Genomic DNA, 18,787 nt, shown 5'->3' with positions numbered 1-18,787 from the left:
GAAACCTGGGTATTTTTTGGTGAAAATCAGTGAAAGTGACACTTCTCAAAACTGTGTGTCTGTTTTCAGCTCAGCCTGTAGGAGTGCCTGAAATCCTGAGGAAGTCTCTGCACAGTTGTTCAGTGAGAGGTGGAGAAGAGGTCTTTATCATTGGCAAAAACTTTCTTAAAGACACCAAAGTCATATTTCAGGAGAATGTCTCCGGTAAGAAATTATTATTTTTAAGAATACGTTTGTCTGTGGATATTTTGGCTTCATGCATTATAATTGTTCTCCCTTAAACATGCTGCATCTTCTGTCTGTTCCAGATGACAACTCGTGGAAGGCGGAGGCTGAAATTGACATGGAGCTGTTTCACCAGGTACAATTGTGGTATTTTTGTACTGAATGATGAAAGAGATTGTTTGATTTTCTTTTGAATTGGTGTTGTACTTATCCATAGTCGGTGTATTACCTACTGTAGATGGCTGTCAGCACGCCCCTAGTTTGGAGAAACAGACAGGAATACCTGCACAGGAGTAAAGCGAGGGCAGCTGCAACATGCTGCCTAAAAATAAGGCCCACCCAAAAAGATCAATATCAATTTAAGTGTACGCTACATTTAAGATATTTTCAGCGCTTCATCTTGCTCTATCTTTCCAGCGAGGAACTGACCCCACTATCCCGATCTCTTCAAAGCCACAAGACTCCTTCGACAAGAAGGCCTTCATTTGACCTCTCAGAACTGAAGTTACTGAACTACCGCTTTCTCGGTCGGTTTGTTTGTTTTATCGTGTGATTTTGGTGTTTTAATTTTCGTTAGTTCAGACTCATCCGAGTCACACAGTAACAAAAACAAACGAACCGATTAAGGCAGCTGTAGACCAAATACTCACGTGTTCTGCGAGGCAAAATTACTTTTGTCAGGAGTCTCGTGGCTCTGAAGAGAGCGTAGATAACAGCTTGTCTGTGAACAAGATAAAGCGGTAAAGACATTCTAAATACAGCGTACACTTAAACTGACATAGATTTCAATACATTTTGCTGCTGCCCCCGTCCACAGCAGTTCATTTTTTAGTTTCCGTGCCAGTGCTCTGTCTGTTTCTCCAAACTGGGAGCGTGTCGCCCGTCATCTACTGGAGGTAATACACTGACTGACTCAGGATAAGTACTTGAAAATTCTGAACTGTCGCTTTAATGCCTATTACTAATCAGCTGAGTAGAAAGAAGCAGCCTTTTCAGATTTGTACGGAGCTTTAGATGTAATCACCTTAAATGACTGCTGGTTCAAATGTTTGAGTAGTCTCATTGTGTTCTGACCTCGGTCTCAAAAGCTGGACTGAGTGTGTCTCAACAGTCCAGTCTGAACCTTTGCCCTTGTAAACAAAATGTTCAGAGGCAGATCATTTTGTGTTTTGTTTCAGGTACACTGTGGAGTTTTGTTTACAGTCACTGTTTCTGGCTGATACACATGTTGTGTATCTGCAAAGCCTAACAAATATATTGAATGCATTTCCTAACATTACAGTTTAGACTGCTTTTTTTTAAAACCAGTACTGTGAAAGTCGGCATGTAGTCTTCTTTTCTGCCCTTTTATGAGGCAATGCTACATTTGTCAAAGCTTTACTGCCACCAGCTGTTTATAGGTGGAATTAAAACGTAATTAAACTTAGTGATTCAGCAATTGCCCGTCATTTGGTAGATATTGCCGTACGTGGTTGCACTGAGTTATGAACAACACTATGAGCATTACTGATGAATATTTTAAGAACCAAACATGTAAAAAAGAGTGAGCATGTTAGGTAAATCTATAAGACAAATCATAACTGAATGCAGTCATCTCTGTGTAGCTCAAAACTACCTCCAGTTCAGTTCACATATTTACATTACAACCTCCAGCAGTCACAGTAATATCACGTCACCCCCGTGCTCACGATGTGTCCATAGGGCAAAAGATACAGACAAAGTGATGAATATGTTTTCACTTTGTTCTAATCAACTCACCTTTTGACTGGATAAGTGCAGTTATACCTACTGTAGTAATCGTTCTTTTTTTGCTGACTTTCTTTGAATGATCACCGCTTTAGAATCACGTGATAGTGAAGGTTCCTCCGTACCAGAACCAAGCCATCACCTCGTCAGTGTGTGTAGGAATCTATGTGGTGACAAATGCCGGGAGATCCCATGATGTTCAGCCCTTTACCTACACTCCAGATTCAGGTTTGTTCCCGTTTCAGTTTATTCACTAAATCACACAGTTTCTCTACATCCGTCTCTTTTTACAATCAACTAATGACGAGTCAAGCTGGTTAAAAAACATCTACATTTTTGATGACGAGGTCATTATTTACAAAGTACTCTTTTTAGATTTACTGGCTGGCACCACAGCTGGCGCACCACCTACAGTTAAGGAGGATCAGAGAAAGTATTAGCAATCAGTTGGGATATCTGTCAAGAGCACAATAAACAGCCAATGTCTAAACCTAGAGATCCAGGGCTCTCCACATTCAGGACTCTCTTTCATTAGCACTTTTCATAATTGTAAGGTCCTATCGCACCTCCATACAAAGTAAACCAAGCTATTATCTTGCTGTAAGTTTACATCGATTTTCAAATTTTGTAATCTCATATATCTAAAAAGCTGTTGATGTTTGCCCTTGCAGCAAAAAATGATGTTCCTGTGAAGAGAGAGCCGCCTTCTCCAGTGAAGACGTGTTCATTTGATGAACAAATTAAAGGTTATTTTCCCTTTGTTAACTACTCTTTGTAACAATGATTGTAACATCCTGCTTGAAGGCTATTCATGACTAATACACTGTACTTGCCAGCTCACAGTTGACTGCCACTTCTCTGAATAGTTGAACACAAAGCAAAATATAACATTTTAACAATAAGATGTATTCCTTGGTGTTGCTCCTACAGTTCTAGATGGTGCCTTGATGCCTTCAATGTTGCCTTTAGTGAAGAGAGAAGATGTCACTCCGATGGAGGTCACCAGCAACCTCCAATCTTCTGGTGTATTTAAGGTGATACATTGATCTGTAACCTATTTAAAGTTTGTCAAAGTCAAATCACAGAAATGTTCAATAAAATTAAGTTGAGTTCATACTGAATTATCTAGTCTGGAAGAGAAGTGTTATTTGTGGACAGTTTTAACATTAAAGACAACACAATAAATCTGACCACAAAATCTAAAAGCAAAATAAAGCATATCTTTTATCTTTTATCTTGTGTTTTCAGCAGACTGGTGACCTGTGTCCAGCCCAGCAGAACCCTGCGGGCGAACCTGACCAAGCCCAGGCTCCTGTTTTTCCCAACACGGAGCCCTTAGGCATTATTCAGAAGCAGGACATTGCAGCCACCAGCTCCTTCTCTGTGCCCGCCGACTCTTTGCTCCAGCAGGGATCACAGCAGTTCCTCCTGGAGCCCAGAGAGGGCCTCGGACAGGAGAGGCCCGGCAGCGGCTCTGCAGCTGTGGGGAGGTTGTGTGGAGAACCTGCACCTCAACAGCAGCAACTGCCTCTTTTCCCCCCAGACGAAGTCGCCCAGCTGGAGGAGGCAGTGAGGCAGCTTAAAGCCAAAGGGTTCTGTAACTTACCACTTCAGTCTGACAACTCAATGGCCAAACAGCAGCAGCAGCACATCCAGCACCAACAACAGATCCAAAAACAGCAAATTCAGCAGCAACAAATCCAGCAACAACAGCTTCAACAGCAGCAAGTTTTGGAGAATTTACAGCAGCAGCTGTTTCAGTCACAGATTCAGATGCAGTGTGGCATGTTTCAGGACGCCCCACAGGCCAAGAACGCAGAGCAGCAGGGCCCATCTCAGGGGGTGGTGCCAAACCAGGGGACTCTTTTCCAACAACAACAACAACAACAACAGCAGCAGCAACAACAGGCAGCTCTCTTTCAGCAGGCGAGTAATCTGCTCTCAATTCAGACCAACTTCCTCCAGCAGACACCATCACACCCTTCACCACCCATGTTCCACAATCCCGGTTCTTTGGCTGAAACACAAGATTCACAGGGAACGTTGTTCCAGAAAGCCTCTCAGGAGCAGGTCCAGGCCGCTCTCTTCCAAAACACCATGACAGTACTACAGTCTCCGGACCAACAGCCCTCAACCCCTGGGCTTTTCCTCCCTCAGACATCCCTGTCCTCTCAGCTCACAACCAGTAGTGCTCAACAGCAGCAGCAGCAGCAGCAGCTGGCCTTCCTCAGTGCTCTACAAACGCCTGCCCCTAAACCACAATCAGTATTTCAGGCTCAAACTCAGCTCCCCCCGATCCAACAGAGAAGCCCCATGGAGCAGCAGCCGCCCTCCCAGCCTCCGCCCCACACGCAGCCAGCCCAGCAGTCTTCCCTGTTTCAGAACATCTCCCCACATCCATCTGCAAACACACTTTCCCCAGGCCAGCAGCAGCAGCAACAGCAGACTGGCCTACTGTTCTGCAACAACCCCCTGTCCTCTCCGGATCAGGCCTCCAGCCTCCTGTTCAGCAGCCAGGGCCAGATGCCACCGCTGACCAGCAGCAGTCTAGTTTCCCAAGAGCCTCCAAACCCCTCTCTGCTCTTTTCCCAAGCCAGCATGGTGACAGTAAACCAGCAGGATCGCTCTGAGCCCATGGCCTTAGGGAACCCCACCGATCCACGACAGCAAGTCATATTTCAGGAGCAACAGCCGATGCAGCTGGGCAGCAGCTCAACCAGCCGGCAGGAGCAGCCTGTGGGCCTCTTTATGCCTCAGTCTAACATGGCCTCCCTGCAGGGTGGACTGGCTGCTCAGGAGCTCGCACAGTCAGCCATGTTTGCCTCACAGAACGGCGTGGCGAACCTCCAAACGACCACCTCCTCCCCTGTTCAACAGCCAGGGACTCTGTTTCAGACTGCTGTCAGTGGGAGCATCAATCAGCCCAGCCAGCCTCAACAACCGGGCCTCTTCCTTTTTGGGATTCAGAACGGTAAGGAATTGATTACACAGGTGCACTTTAATGATCTTGCAGTATGAATGACCGATGGCAAATATTATATGAACCACCTTCTAAATTGTCTGATAGCCAATGAGAGCTTTTGTTAACTCCCTTAGCAAATTGACATAGTTTTTTTCATGACGAGGTCTTTGCAGTCGTATAAAGGATAGTAGTTGATGTATAAAAGATAGTAGAATTGTCAAATGGTGAAAAAAGTAAACAGGGAACCAAATGGGAAATCTATGTGCAACCCTGAAAAAATAAATCCTCTTTTAATTCCCCAAAAACATTGGTTTACAATTTCTATAATTTATTTAGATTTGTATTTATTGACAAGAGCATTCTCATCACAAGGTCCATTGACTTGAGCCTTCAGCCACATCTTGTGGCCTTCCTTAGTGGATAACTAAACTACAGTTGAACACCAAAGTATGTGTGCGTTTCAAAAGCAGAAAGAAACGTGGAACATTAAACCTGCTGTACAAACCTACACTGTAACGTGTGGGGTTTGTAAACTCATTCTGTTCCCTCCCTGCAGATTGTGACCAGCTGATGAATACTCCTGGAAACACGCTGTCGGATCAGATTATAGCCATCAGCCAGTCTGGTCAGAACCAAAGAGAGAGTGACGCGCACATCCAGTCTCTGCTCAGCCAGTCCCTGTCTCAGTCTGGGCCCGTGCAGAACAGCATGACTGCCTCTCAGAACATGGAGAAGATGGATGACCTGATGGTCAGCCTGCACGAGTCCGGCAGCAACTTAACTCGCTCATACTAGCCTCGTCATTTCATTTTTATATGTAGAATGATTGTAAAATGCAGAAAAGTAGACACAACACTACTACATGCAGTCAAATAATTGTGAATTAGCCCTGCATCATGAAGTTTGAGACAAACCGAATATTATGTTCTTAAATCTGAACTCTTGTTATTTTTCTGCCCGAACACAATATCTGGTTTCAGTTATCTGATTGTTGAGGACAAACTGGAGAAATCAATGTCCAGACAGTGAACTATGAATTTCTTGGCTGAGTGGGCTGACCAAGAAAAGTGAAAATCTCTTATTGACTTCACGACTGACTGACCCCCCCCCCCCCCCCCATTGTAACAAATGTGCAGAATTAGATAGACTAAATTGTCATTACTTAGAGGACAAACACCATTTGGTGCTTTGTTCTTCAACGTTTCCTCCAGAAGTACAGTAACCTAGTGGTCTCGTTATTCATTTAACTTGTGAAGTTTCGTGTGTATCTGTAGATAGACTGTCAGTGATGTCATTTCTTGGCTCTTGTGCCGTTTGTCTGAAGTCTCCAAAGTGTCTTGCGGTTTCCATGTCTCGTGGTTTCCCTTTAATACTTGTTTTATATTTTTGTTGCATGGAAGGTGGAGAGTGCGGTAGAGCAGCAAGGTTTCGACAGACTGTGGTATGTATGGTTGAAGACATCGATGATGTGGAAGGTAGTTGACGTGGTTTGAAATTATTTTCACCCAACGGTGCAGAAAGTGTATTGAAAGAAGGTTAGAGATGAGGCAGATAAATGAGAGGTAGAAGAAAGTGGAAAAGTGTTCTACACTAACCTGATGTGTAATCCCAAACAAGTGTCTATAGGGTGCCGATTGTTTAAATGTTGTAGCAGCTAGCTTGCACCTGATAATATGAATATATTCACTCAAGCTGTCGCTGATGGGCGGTTTTCGTTAATGATATAGAAAGAATCTGTGCTCAGTAGGTGTATGACTAGTATTGTGGCATTTTGTTGCGATCTACAAGAGACCTGGATAAATTAGATCTATTCTTGTCTAGACCGGTTCGTTGCAGTAATACCTGTAAAAAATATTTGAAGTTCAGCCAACAGCTGTCTGTGTGGCTCTGCAGTGACGCTCATCTCCAGCTGTGAAACATATCTTTCAGTATGAGATCCTTTACCATCTCCACCACAGTGTGCAGAAGACATGTTGTGATGTAGATAAGCAAACCTTTTCAGGCTAACATTTAGTCCGTATTCATCCAAACCAAACTGTCAGTTTGCTACCCTTTTAGAGCAGATTCTCCTTTTAATACATGACAAAGAGATGGATCTTTTAAGAAAGTGTGGCGGTAGAAATATGATAGAAAAATAGAAACGAATCAAACAAATATTGGCTGAGACTTTTCTTTTTACATGTATGTTCAGCACGTTACGATGCTGTTCTTTGTGACCACTTTACTCATCGAGGGTACGGTACAGTCCCACAGGAGGTGGTGGGGTTTTTTGTCAGCCGCCTCTTCCTCATTGTTTACAGTGAAGAGGATACATTTTGAGACATGCTGTTACAACTTTCAACTATTCATTCCCAAAACCAGTGAAAAATGTAGATCGAGACATTTTTATTCAAATAAGATTATTTCACTTGGCATAGCACTCTAAATCAAACGCATCTATAGTAGAGAGAGTGGAATTTAATATAGCATATTATTAATATTATGTGTTTTCGTGTCATTTTGATTGCATCATTCTGCGTCAGGCACGCATGAACTGGAATAGTATTCTTAAATCAGCTAGAAAAGAGCCTTTTCTGTCAACCAGTTTTATTAATGTGACTGATTTAGTGAATGTAGAAGAGAAGCAAACTGTACATTATACACCTCATCCAGGTTAAGGTATTAACATGCAGTAACGGAGCCCATTTTATATGTTTTCTTGTAAATGCAGTCGTCAGGAGTCGTCCAGTGGCCTCAGGACCAAAGTTTGACTCAAATCTCGCTTTGCTTAAATCCTGATGACAGGCCAGTTTTATGGCTCGTGAGCTTTTATTTTCCATTTATTTCTGAAGAAAAACATAGACATAGATGGTTTCATTGTTGGTCACGATTGTCCTGCTGCCACACTGTTCTTTCCGTTGGTTTGTTGTGTTGGTTTGGGAAAGAAACGCACGTTTGTGTCATGTTTAGTTTCACTGTAAGTGTGTGCATGAACGAAAGTCACAAACCGCTGTTTTATGATGGAGATTATGGAAACTTGACGAATGTGATTTGAGGAAGTACGAGTCTGAACGGTTGTGCGTGGTTTTTAAAGGGACCCTACTCCTGAAGGAAACCTGACGTTGGAGGAAAGAGCTGTCTGTGATCGGCTTTCTTCAACTTGTGAAATAGAAGAACTAAGATTTTCCAGTGTTGAGTATTTATGATTTTATTTCTATTTGTTTGTTTTACAAAGTTTAGATCTTTTTTATTTTGTATTTTAATCTGTGTAGTACCAGTCTCTCTCTTCGGAGAAGCATATCTAATTTATTTGTGTGGTGTTTATTATCTAAATTGTTTTCCTTTATCAGTTGCGTGAAGATATTTTCTGTATTCATAACAAGTAATGTCATTTGCCCCCCCCCCCCCCCCCCCACACAAAGGCTGATACTGTAACTGGCACCTTGGGAAGATGGTGGTGATGCATTTAAATGAGATTGTAGACCATGAATAACATGTACATTCCTGTGCACAGTTATATTTTTGGGATATTGTAATAATACACAACTTAATGTACTTAGCAGGTGCTTGCTCAAGGCTTATTATTGGACCGCTGGCCTTGTCGTCCCTCCTGACCAAATGGTTAAACAGGTTTTAATCCCTCAAAACAGGACCAACAAATTTCAGTATTTTCACTGTGAATATAGAACTGATGTGATTGTAGGCTGCCTGTAAATGTCTCACTAAGAATGTTCTGTTATGCACATACTGTGGAGGTAATTACTTTTTTGAAATTACAGTTTCCTCACTTGTGTATTTACAATGTAACTGGAGATCAGAAATATATAAAAGAGTGACTCATTATACAGTCTCTACTAACTATGGAAAAGAGGGTAATTGTTGATAAAAGTTCCCATATTGCCGTCAGATGCTGCAGACTCTAACTTTCCCTGTTTCTTGCAATAGAACACGTGGTTTTCTTTTAACATTATCCATTAATTTAATATCAACAAATTGAATCTGCCATCACAGGTGTTTCCCCCTAAAATGTCACTTGAGAGTAGATATCGTACATGTACATAAAAAATGTTTTAAGCCATAAGACTTTAAATGCTCGACAACAGTGACCAGATAAATGTGTAGAGCAATTTCTGTCATCCATCTAACTTGTTTGTACTGAAGTATCCATTGCATTTATGTTGTACAACGTAGATGCAGACAAATTTTCCCTGAAACTGCTATGCAGCTAATATACTGTAAATGTAGATCTGTTAGTTTTTGAATATATATTTTTCTAAATAGCATCTCCAGTTTTCAGCAAAAAGGAGAAACCAAAGTAGATGCTCTTTCTATTATTTATGTATCGTGTTGAAATATTTTCTTTGCTTTCATTGTCGCCTGTAACCGATTTTAAATATTTTAATCAGTTAAAATGCAAATTTCTCTTCTCAACAACCATCTCAGTCATGTTTTTGTGTGTGTGTGTGAAACAAGGCTCACTAATTGTTTTTCAGTCATCTATATTGCCTTCTTGCTTAGTTTGTGGATCCAGGCTTAGTGTTTACTGGTGCAGTGGTTCCTAATGTGCAGATTGCTCACAGCTGTTTTTAATTATATTGCAATTACATTTCTGTAAACTTGCTGCTATCTACATTAAACATATATTCTTTAAATGTTAGGCCCCTGAGCTTTTATTTCATGTTTTTGGTGTAAGCTGGGGGGGATGAGGATACACATTGATTCAGAAATATGTGATTTTAGTTTTAATTGATACCGTGCCAAAGCACCTGCTCTGACACAGCTAAAGATCATTTTCAAGTGATTTAAAAAACCCATGTGAGGTTTGATCCAGACTTTTTACACTCAAGATAAATTTCTTAAAAATGTGCTGTAATAATTTGATATGAGCTTTGTATGAGCCTGAGTAAAATTGGACAGAAGAGGAAGTAAAGTGGTCTGTCTTTACATCATTAGAGTTCTGAAACCCTACAGTTCATGTTGGATTTGATTCATTTGAAGTTGTGATATGCACATTTAAACTGGTCGACACCTTAATAACCACATTGAATGCCCACCTGATAAATGAGCTTACATAAGAAGTGTCATCACAGTTTAATTGCAGATCTTTACAAAAGTAAAAGTCGCAATCAAAGAACACATGTAAGTTGTCTGTTTAAAATAAAGACAAAAGTTGATGCTGAATTTGAAGCTGTTACTAACCCTAATATTAGCACTTCTTCAGGTCAAAATTACCTGTTGACCAGCCAGATTATATACACACAAAAACATACAACCTCCAACGGTCCACAATCGATTTTTTTGTGGTACTGTGGATATATTTGTATTTTCCTGAAGTATACTTCACTCTTTTCCGTTTACGGATTTCCGACACTCACGCAAACGCACCATCAAGATCTCGCGTTTTTGCGGCGCGTGCGCGTCATTTGATCTTTCTGAGCGCAGCATCTACAACATGGCTGACGTGACAGCGGTGGACGGAGAGAAACTCAGCAAAAAGTGAGCTTATTATTTTCTTCCGTCGCATGTTAACCACTCTCAACTCCTCACACGGTGTCGGTGTCTTCGGTTAAGTTGTTGTTTTAGCAGTTATGAGCGTTTCAGTTGGGCTATGAAATGTGAAGTGTTGCATCAGGTGATAGCGAAGTGAGGGTTACGTCCATGCTCCATATGGTGACACGCCACAAAGCCTACACATCCCAGGATGCAGTTCGTTTGTGTCTCTGGTAGTTGTAGTCCTGAATCCCACAGCGACAGTGCCTTTTACTTCTCGGAAGAACTACAAGATCCACAGTACAATCATAGAAATGTTCTCCACACATTGGTCGTGAAATCGTTTTGGTTTCTTTTCCCTGTGTTCGATATTAATCTTAACGTATGGTGTATTTAATCATTTTACTCTCGCAGAGCACTTTATTTTGCATTTTAGCGGGTATAAAACGGTTTAGACAGTTCTTAAATGATGCTAACTGTGTTGTCCTTCGTTGTTCTTGACTTTCTGTGGCGTTATGGGCTAGCAGTAACGTTATGTTATCTCTGACACACCCCTGGCTAAAAGGAAAAGGAAACCCAATCTCAATTAAAATGTAGTTTTCTTCCGTTTTTCTTTGTACGTGAGTGTTTTTACCTCGTTGGCTGGATGTGTACTCTGGCGAGGGTCTTTGTTTGGGGTTGTAGAGTTATTCCCACTACAGTTTTATTGATATAAATATATATATTACCTGGTGGGCCAAAGACAGCCTCTGTTGTATATGCTGTAAGCGACATTGTCTGTCTATTTTCTCAGGTCTGTCCGCTGACTGTGGTAGCTCAGCATGCTGTGTCTGGTCAGGGCAGCCAGGCAGCAGCTGTGCCAAGCCTTTGGGGTCAGGGGACAGTGGTTAAAATGCACTGCCCCGTGTACAGATGCAGTCTCGGCTCAAATTTACGGGATCCGTTGGAGAGGTGACAAAAGGTTGGTGGATTTCCATTCCAATGAGAAAAACAACCAACCTTTTGTCATCCTTCCGTTTTCTGCATGAGTGCTTGTCTCTGTTATTAGTTGATTGTGGCGTGGCCTTGTTTGCTGTTTTTTATTTCAAACACCAGAACAGAATAACATGTGCAGTGTGGTTATGTGGGAAATCATGTATTTGTGTGCCGTTGTGTTTTGTGAAACAGTTTGAACATCCATGCAATTTAATTTTGTAGTTGCATCATCGACAGCAAATTACAATATCAAACCTATGACTGATCTTTCATTCCTCTGTCTTATCAGTGAGCTGAAGAGACGAATGAAAGCGGACAAGAAGGTGTCCGATAAAGAAGCCAAGATCAAAGAGCAGTTGGAACAAAGGAAAGAATCCAACGACCAAGGAGTGGAAAATGCCTGTGGGTTGGATGAGGAGACCCTTGACCCAAATGTGAGATCATATACTTTACTCTTACATTTATTATACCCTTAATGTTTAGATATTTTTGTATTAATGTAATCTGTGTCCCTCTGATGTAGCAATACTACAAGATCCGCACCCAGGCCATCCAGGAACTGAAAGGCACAGCAGAGGACCCGTACCCTCACAAGTATCATGTCGACTTGTCCCTCACAGACTTCATCGATAAATACACTCCTCTACAGCCTGGAGATCAGCTGACGGATGTTGTTCTCAGTGTGTCAGGTACCAGCAATGGTTTAAGATCTTACATTTGTGTTTTCCATTTTGTATGTGCACTGTACCCCCAGCAGTAGATGCTCTGTTAATCATTTTGTATGATTTACAGGCCGTGTCCATGCCAAGAGGGCTTCTGGTGCCAAGCTGATTTTCTACGACCTGCGGGGTGAAGGCGTCAAGTTGCAAGTCATGGCAAACTCAAGGTACACAATGATAGCCGTGGTTAACACACATAGTTTTAGAGGCATCATGACTGCAGACAGATGAAGAGTCGGACAGCGCTGCATGGATTTGTGAGTTCAAGTTAAAACAGAAAGACGGAAACATTGTTAAACTTCTTGGAGTTCTTGGGAAGTTTGATGATGTCACACACTGATGTAGTGCTTGCTATTGAAACAAATGTCCGTCCTGTTACCAGCCCAAAAACTGCAAAACCACTCAACTCTTTAAAAAGATTAGTTGTTTATGTGATTATCTCAGACAGATTATTCATATCATTACACGTTTGTGTTGTGAAATGTTGTACAGCATATCATTTCACCTCGCACTATGTGTTCTTCTCCCTGTGGATGATTAAGCAGTGATTTAATTTCTGCATATTTTGTCTTACTCTGTCAGGACTTACAAGTCTGAGGACGCCTTTGTGGCCATCAACAACAAACTGCGCCGCGGAGATATCATTGGTGTCCACGGTAACCCAGGGAAGACAAAAAAGGGGGAGTTGAGCATCATTCCCATCGAGATGACCCTACTGTCGCCATGTTTGCACATGTTGCCCCACCTTCACTTTGGCCTCAAAGACAAGGTAATGCCCGTTGTGATTAAGACACTCAGATAGTGAGAGACTCACTGCACCATGTCCTCGTTCCCAGAAAGACACTAAATCACACGCTTCTGCAAATACCCCGTTTAAAAAGTGAGAATGGACGACACAAAGCAGAAACATTAGTTCTTATGGATCACTATTTTCAGTGCATTTAGGGCGGGGCTAGTCGGACTAAATCACGTTTAGTTGTTAAATTTTACTCATTTAGGGGTTAGTTAGCGATCTCAGGATACTCGGCCTTGATTTTAATCCAAAACAACCGGGAGAGTTGTTGTCTCAAACATACTTTTTTGACATGTCAAGAGCCACAGGCGGATGAAATTGGCACAGATTCCGGTCATTTTTCAAAATAAAACTTCTTTCAGACTGATAATCAAAAAAACGCGGCCCGGTACTAGGGTCGCACGGTGTATCGATACTAAAAAGGTACCGCGGTACCTGTACGCTAAAAATGATACGATTTTGCATATTTTTAGTATCGATACTTTATTGAAATAGCGCGCGATCAGAGCGCACTCGCTGTTCCGCTCCCTGTCATGCTGCCTGCAGGCATTGACTGCAAGGGGGCGGGGCTGCCCAGCGCTCACACAGCAGGCAGCGCGCACTCACAGAGAGTGATCACAGGGGAGACATGCAGGAGCTTTTACCGACCGTCCTCGGCTTGTTGGAGAAAAAGATGCCAGAAGTATCATCTGGAAGTACTTTGGCTATATTGCAGACAGTGAAGGAAAGCCCACTGACCTACAGAGACCCGTCTGCGAAACGTGTTTCAAAGCCACAGACCAAGTGAGGCAACACGTCTAACACGGCAAAGCACCTTTCAGACAGACACCCCGACCTTTTTAAAGAGTTCAAAGAACGACGGGTAAGCAAATGTGATTATAAACATGAACACCCCCAAGCTCACCCATAGACAGCTAACACGAGTAGCCTTAGCCTAGTTTGACAACAAGCCTGTATGATCATGAGGTCACAATGCACACAAACGTGTACTAAATGAAACACAATTAATGCAAAATGGCTCCGTGCTGGTGGAGCCTGAGGGTGGATCTTGAGCTAATTATTTTTAGTTAAGGAAAAATAATTATTCCATGAATTAAGATAAAATATGAAGTGAAAATATCAAACTCACTTTGCAAGTAAATGAAGCATTGTTTACCCACCCACTCCCACAGACAGTCAGACAGATGTCAGCAGCAATCACGGCACCTTGTAGTTTTCATTAATATCTTGCTGTAGGCTAATACTAATATTAATGCCATTTGTTAAGTATTCAAAAAGCAGGGCAGGGACAAGCTGGTAAAAAAGGGAACCGTACAGATGTTTTATGTATTACTAGTATAGATAAATATACCAGTATCGTATTTATGGTATTGTATCGAATTCTGGCATCGTATCGTAAGTATCGGGTATCGTGATACTTATGGCAGGTATCGTATCGAAGTCATAATTTTGGTATCGTGACAACCCTACCCGGTACCAAATGACCCACGGACCGGTACCGGTCCGCGGCCCGGTGGTTGGGGACCGCTGCTCTGATTTTGACATAATTTGAAAATCACCTCTGCTGTCATTTAATTAGTTTTCATTTTCAGCCAGCCTCAGTTGCAGTGTCACAAAAGAGAAAAACCTCAAAGCTTTTCATTGTTAAATGTTCTGTTAGTTTTACTGAGTTTGTTTGAGGACAAGGTGACCAGTCGATACAACAGCAATGAGCAACGTTGAAGCATTTATTTTTCTCACCAAAGTGTCATCTTTTTGTCAAAGGAAACACGTTTCCGCCAGCGCTACTTGGATCTGATTCTCAACGACTACGTGAGGCAAAAGTTCATAACTCGTGCCAAAATCATCACATACCTGCGCAGTTTCCTGGACCAGATGGGCTTTTTGGAGGTAAGAGTTGGTGTCTGTAGTGTATTGAGACATCCAAGTTGACATCGTCACACAACTAATCAATTGAACAGTATATTTCATGTATTTACAAGCTGAGGACTCAAAACAAACACTTAGGTGTTTTATAATTCTCCGATAGTTTGTAGGTTTGTTCCACACTGAAGGAACAGAGTTGGTCAGTGTAGCTTTGCTGAATCGTGTTTTCTGTTACTTTAGATTGAGACACCGATGATGAACATCATTCCTGGTGGAGCAGTGGCCCGTCCATTTGTTACTTACCACAATGAGCTGGATATGAACCTGTACATGAGGATCGCACCTGAGCTGTACCACAAGGTAATCCATCACTTTCAAGAACCATCCTTCTCAGTCATCATTTACTTCCATATTTCTGTTCATTTGTAGTGAAATTTGTGTACAGAAATACATTAATTCTTTGAATACATCAACTTAACTTGACCCCCCTCAACTGTAATTAAATGTCTCAATATTAGCGCTGCATATCAAACTTTCCCCACAGATGCTTGTGGTTGGAGGAATGGACCGAGTGTATGAGATTGGTCGTCAGTTCAGGAATGAAGGCATCGATCTTACTCACAATCCGGAGTTCACCACCTGTGAATTCTACATGGCTTATGCCGATTACCATGACTTGATGGAAATCACAGAGAAACTGCTCTCAGGTAAGGAACACATGGATAGTTAGCATAGTGAGAAATAGTTCAACTGGCTAACATACCAATGAAGGAAAGAAAAGGCAGTTCTTAGCAAAAAACTTTTGTCAGTCTTGCTAAGATCTGACTTGACTTGTTTAGATTGTCGTTACAGGTGTCCTTTAAAATCCTGTTTGGCAAGTGACACTCAAAACATGAAGCTGTCACATCAGATGCAACAAGAGCCGACCTGTTTGCACCTGTTTAAGAGGCCACGGCAGTCTCCTAACTAATGTGTCCATTTAGGATAAGGAGACTTCCACATCAAGAAATTCTTTAAAGTATGAAGTCGGTAATGAGCTATTTTAATATGTGAATCGGCCAGAGCGCCATTTCTTCTGAGTTTTGTCACAGGAAAGGTCTCCACTGAGCTGCTCTGGTTAACTCAGCGGTGCCCTCTTTGCTTCAGGAATGGTGAAACACATCACTGGAGGATACAAGGTGACTTATCACCCCGATGGTCCGGAGGGACAGGCCCAAGAGATTGACTTCACGCCGCCATTCAGGAGATTGAGCATGACACACGACCTGGAGAAGATCACGGGAGTGAAGTTCCCTCCTACTGACAGCTACGACAGTGATGGTGAGAGCCTGTAGAGATGTACAGATGGACTTTATGTGAGAAGACGACTGCCTCTGAAATGTTAGAGACGCTTTTGTTTCTGTGACATTCTCCATCTCTCTCACACGTTCTCTCACAAATACAGGATGTAGTCTTCATGTCATTTCTATATTTCAAATGTTTTTATTCTAACAGCAGATTTCTCTCTTTCACTCTTTTGTCTTCAGAGACGCGTAAATTCTTTGACGACCTGTGTGCACAGAAAGGAGTTGAATGTCCTCCACCCAGAACCACGGCCCGCCTCCTTGACAAGGTGCTCCATTGATGAACATCAGCGTCTGTCTTTTGTTGCTTTATTCCTTTTATTTATTTATTTTACTGTGAGGTCTTTACTAATACAGTTTTTCTCCACAGTTGGTTGGAGATTTCCTTGAGGTCACCTGTATCAACCCCACATTCATCTGTGAACACCCTCAAATCATGAGTCCTTTAGCAAAATGGTGAGAAACGCCTCATTTCATCCTCGTATCTACCCTTTAAAGATGTGATGCTCAGGTTCATGCTGACACTGCTTCAATTATTACAGGCACAGATCACAGAAGGGCCTGACGGAGCGTTTTGAGCTCTTTGTGATGAAGAAGGAAATCTGCAATGCTTACACTGAGTTGAATGATCCGATTAGACAGAGGGAGCTTTTCGAGCAGCAATCCATGGTGTGTATAGAATGATGGTACATGGTCCCATCATAAAGGTTTAAGACTCTGTATTGTTAGTGTGAGTGTGTATATTGGTGCATGTTAATCATTTTCATGGTGGATCTTTTTCAGGCCAAAGCAGAGGGCGACGATGAGGCCATGTTCATTGATGAGACCTTCTGCACCGCTCTGGAATATGGACTGCCACCAACTGCCGGCTGGGGGATGGGCATCGATCGTCTCACCATGTTCCTCACCGACTCCAACAACATCAAGGTAAAGCTGTCGTATGAATCATGATGCTAGCACATGCATGTCATGTTTCAGTCCTTGTACCACAACGACAAACTACATGAGAGGAAACGGTGGTGTTTTGACCACAAGTAGTGCTCTGGAACTGTTTTTCTATGAGGGGGTCCTCCTTTTGTTTGTGAAAATGTTTCGATACATCATTCATTTTTTTCTCACTGTGGCTATCTGCTTTTTTTTAAACACAGCATAATTTGTATTGATGCATAGCGTGTTTCTACCATCCTCCCCACTTTCCTCAGTGCTTCCATGACTTTATCTTTGGTTTGGTTGTAGAGTCTCGCTGTGTCCCCTTTCAGGTACATGGCAGAAACAAAACCGTAATTCTAAAAGGACCTATTTAAAGTCACAAATTATTAAAATAAAGAGTTAAAATCGGAACAGACTTGTTGCTGATCATGCAGGTAATCTGTGTGACCACATGACGCCTTCCCTCAGTGCGTTGACCTCATTAGGATTTTAGGCTTTGTTCAGACTGAAAAACAGAAGAACACATTTAACGGGACACGGGGGGTTAAAGAGATAAGATCATCAAGATAGTCCTGTTTGATGTACATGCTGTAAGAATTAGAAACCCTCAGCTGACAGTTTTGTTGTCTCACAGGAGGTGTTGCTCTTCCCAGCGATGAAGCCTGACGACAACAAGCCGGCGCCCACAGAGGGCACCTCCGTCTAATGACAGGACCACTCCTGCTGTTACATCTGTGCAGGAGTCCGTCTGGAGTCGGAGCCTTTACCTCACTGTGGTCATCGGTGGAGCCTGCAGCCTTTTTGTTTTATCAATGTTAAGTCTGTCAAAGGTTTTGATTGTTGCTTTCGTTAAGGGAAATCTTCTTGTCTCAGTTATATTGTAACGACTGGTAAACGATGACATTTGCTTCTTTTTGTATTTCTCACACGTTTGTGATCATATTTGCTGCGTCCGCCTCGAGTGATTGTAAGGAGACCTTTTAATCCTCGCTGTCACCCGGACGATAAATGGATTGTATTTGATCAGGAAATTGTGTGTGATCTGCTGTTGTATGCAAACTTCTGCGAAATATTTTTGAATATAGTTTGAGATATTTCACAGGGTGCTTGATTCTGGCTACCAGATACACGTAGATACACCACATAATAACACTGAGTCACCTGTGCTCTGTGTATCCATCTGTTTTACCAGCTCTGCTTGTATTCCATGGCTGAGACTTTTTGAGCAAGACTCCACAAATTCAATATTCTTCTGCCAAGAAGTTTAAACAAGACTGTCAGAATAAAGTGAATATGAATCAACTTTGTTTGCTCTCATGATGTTTCTGGTCTGTTTACAGAACATTTCATGCATTTTAAGAGATTACATAATATGATTATAGGCTTTTGGTGGCTTTGAGGCTCATGGATTGTCGTAATAGTAACTTTTCTTCACATGAGAAAAGTTATTTGAATGATCTACATGAATTCTAGACTGATACTTTCTTTAGTGCTGGGGAGGAGATTCTCTTTGACTCTTCCACTGGGACAGAGCATAGTCTGGCATAATTACACTGACCTTACAGCTGAATAAATAGCTTAATCAACATTTACAGCAGGACAATAATTAAGCATACAATTATAATGAAATGCCAGTAAGAAATGATCTTTTATTAGGCTGTCTTTAGATACCTTCATTTTTAATGAAATTAGAAAAGCTACTTTTAAAAAGACAATCTTTATGATTTTTGTCAAATTTCATGTCACAATTATTTTCTTT

General features: G+C 41.9%; 2 protein-coding genes across 3 annotated transcripts in view; both read left to right on the top strand.

Annotated features, from left to right (window-relative positions):
• The window catches only part of nfat5b (nuclear factor of activated T cells 5b), a 30,336-nt gene extending 20,799 nt beyond the window's left edge, over window positions 1-9,537 (top strand). The window contains exons 7-13 of the mRNA XM_079292435.1: window positions 70-204; window positions 309-361; window positions 2,067-2,199; window positions 2,643-2,717; window positions 2,902-3,005; window positions 3,220-4,942; window positions 5,490-9,537. Coding sequence (XP_079148561.1) covers window positions 70-204; window positions 309-361; window positions 2,067-2,199; window positions 2,643-2,717; window positions 2,902-3,005; window positions 3,220-4,942; window positions 5,490-5,728 — 2,462 coding nt within the window. The 3' untranslated portion in view covers window positions 5,729-9,537. The remainder of the gene's footprint in view (window positions 1-69; window positions 205-308; window positions 362-2,066; window positions 2,200-2,642; window positions 2,718-2,901; window positions 3,006-3,219; window positions 4,943-5,489) is intronic.
• Window positions 9,538-10,350: 813 nt separating this feature from the next.
• Window positions 10,351-18,330, top strand: kars1 (lysyl-tRNA synthetase 1). Of its 2 annotated transcripts, XM_079283497.1 has the most exons (15): window positions 10,351-10,408; window positions 11,196-11,363; window positions 11,667-11,811; window positions 11,901-12,066; window positions 12,170-12,263; window positions 12,679-12,865; window positions 14,654-14,779; window positions 14,996-15,115; window positions 15,300-15,462; window positions 15,902-16,075; window positions 16,282-16,367; window positions 16,469-16,554; window positions 16,641-16,767; window positions 16,882-17,025; window positions 17,663-18,330. In XM_079283497.1, the coding sequence occupies exons 2-15, from the start codon at window positions 11,224-11,226 to the stop codon at window positions 17,732-17,734; spliced, it is 1,830 nt and encodes a 609-aa protein (XP_079139623.1). In that variant the 5' UTR covers window positions 10,351-10,408; window positions 11,196-11,223; the 3' UTR covers window positions 17,735-18,330. The 2 variants fall into 2 exon arrangements, with proteins under 2 accessions (XP_079139623.1, XP_079139624.1); XM_079283498.1 differs by lacking the exon at window positions 11,196-11,363 and having other exon boundaries at window positions 10,354-10,408.
• The last annotated feature ends 457 nt before the right edge of the window (window positions 18,331-18,787 follow it).

The sequence above is a fragment of the Melanostigma gelatinosum genome, assembly GCF_949748355.1.
Source record: "Melanostigma gelatinosum genome assembly, chromosome: 2".
Lineage (NCBI taxonomy): Eukaryota > Metazoa > Chordata > Actinopteri > Perciformes > Zoarcidae > Melanostigma > Melanostigma gelatinosum.
Note: the sequence above shows the minus strand (reverse complement) of the source record. Positions and strands in the feature narration are given on the sequence as shown.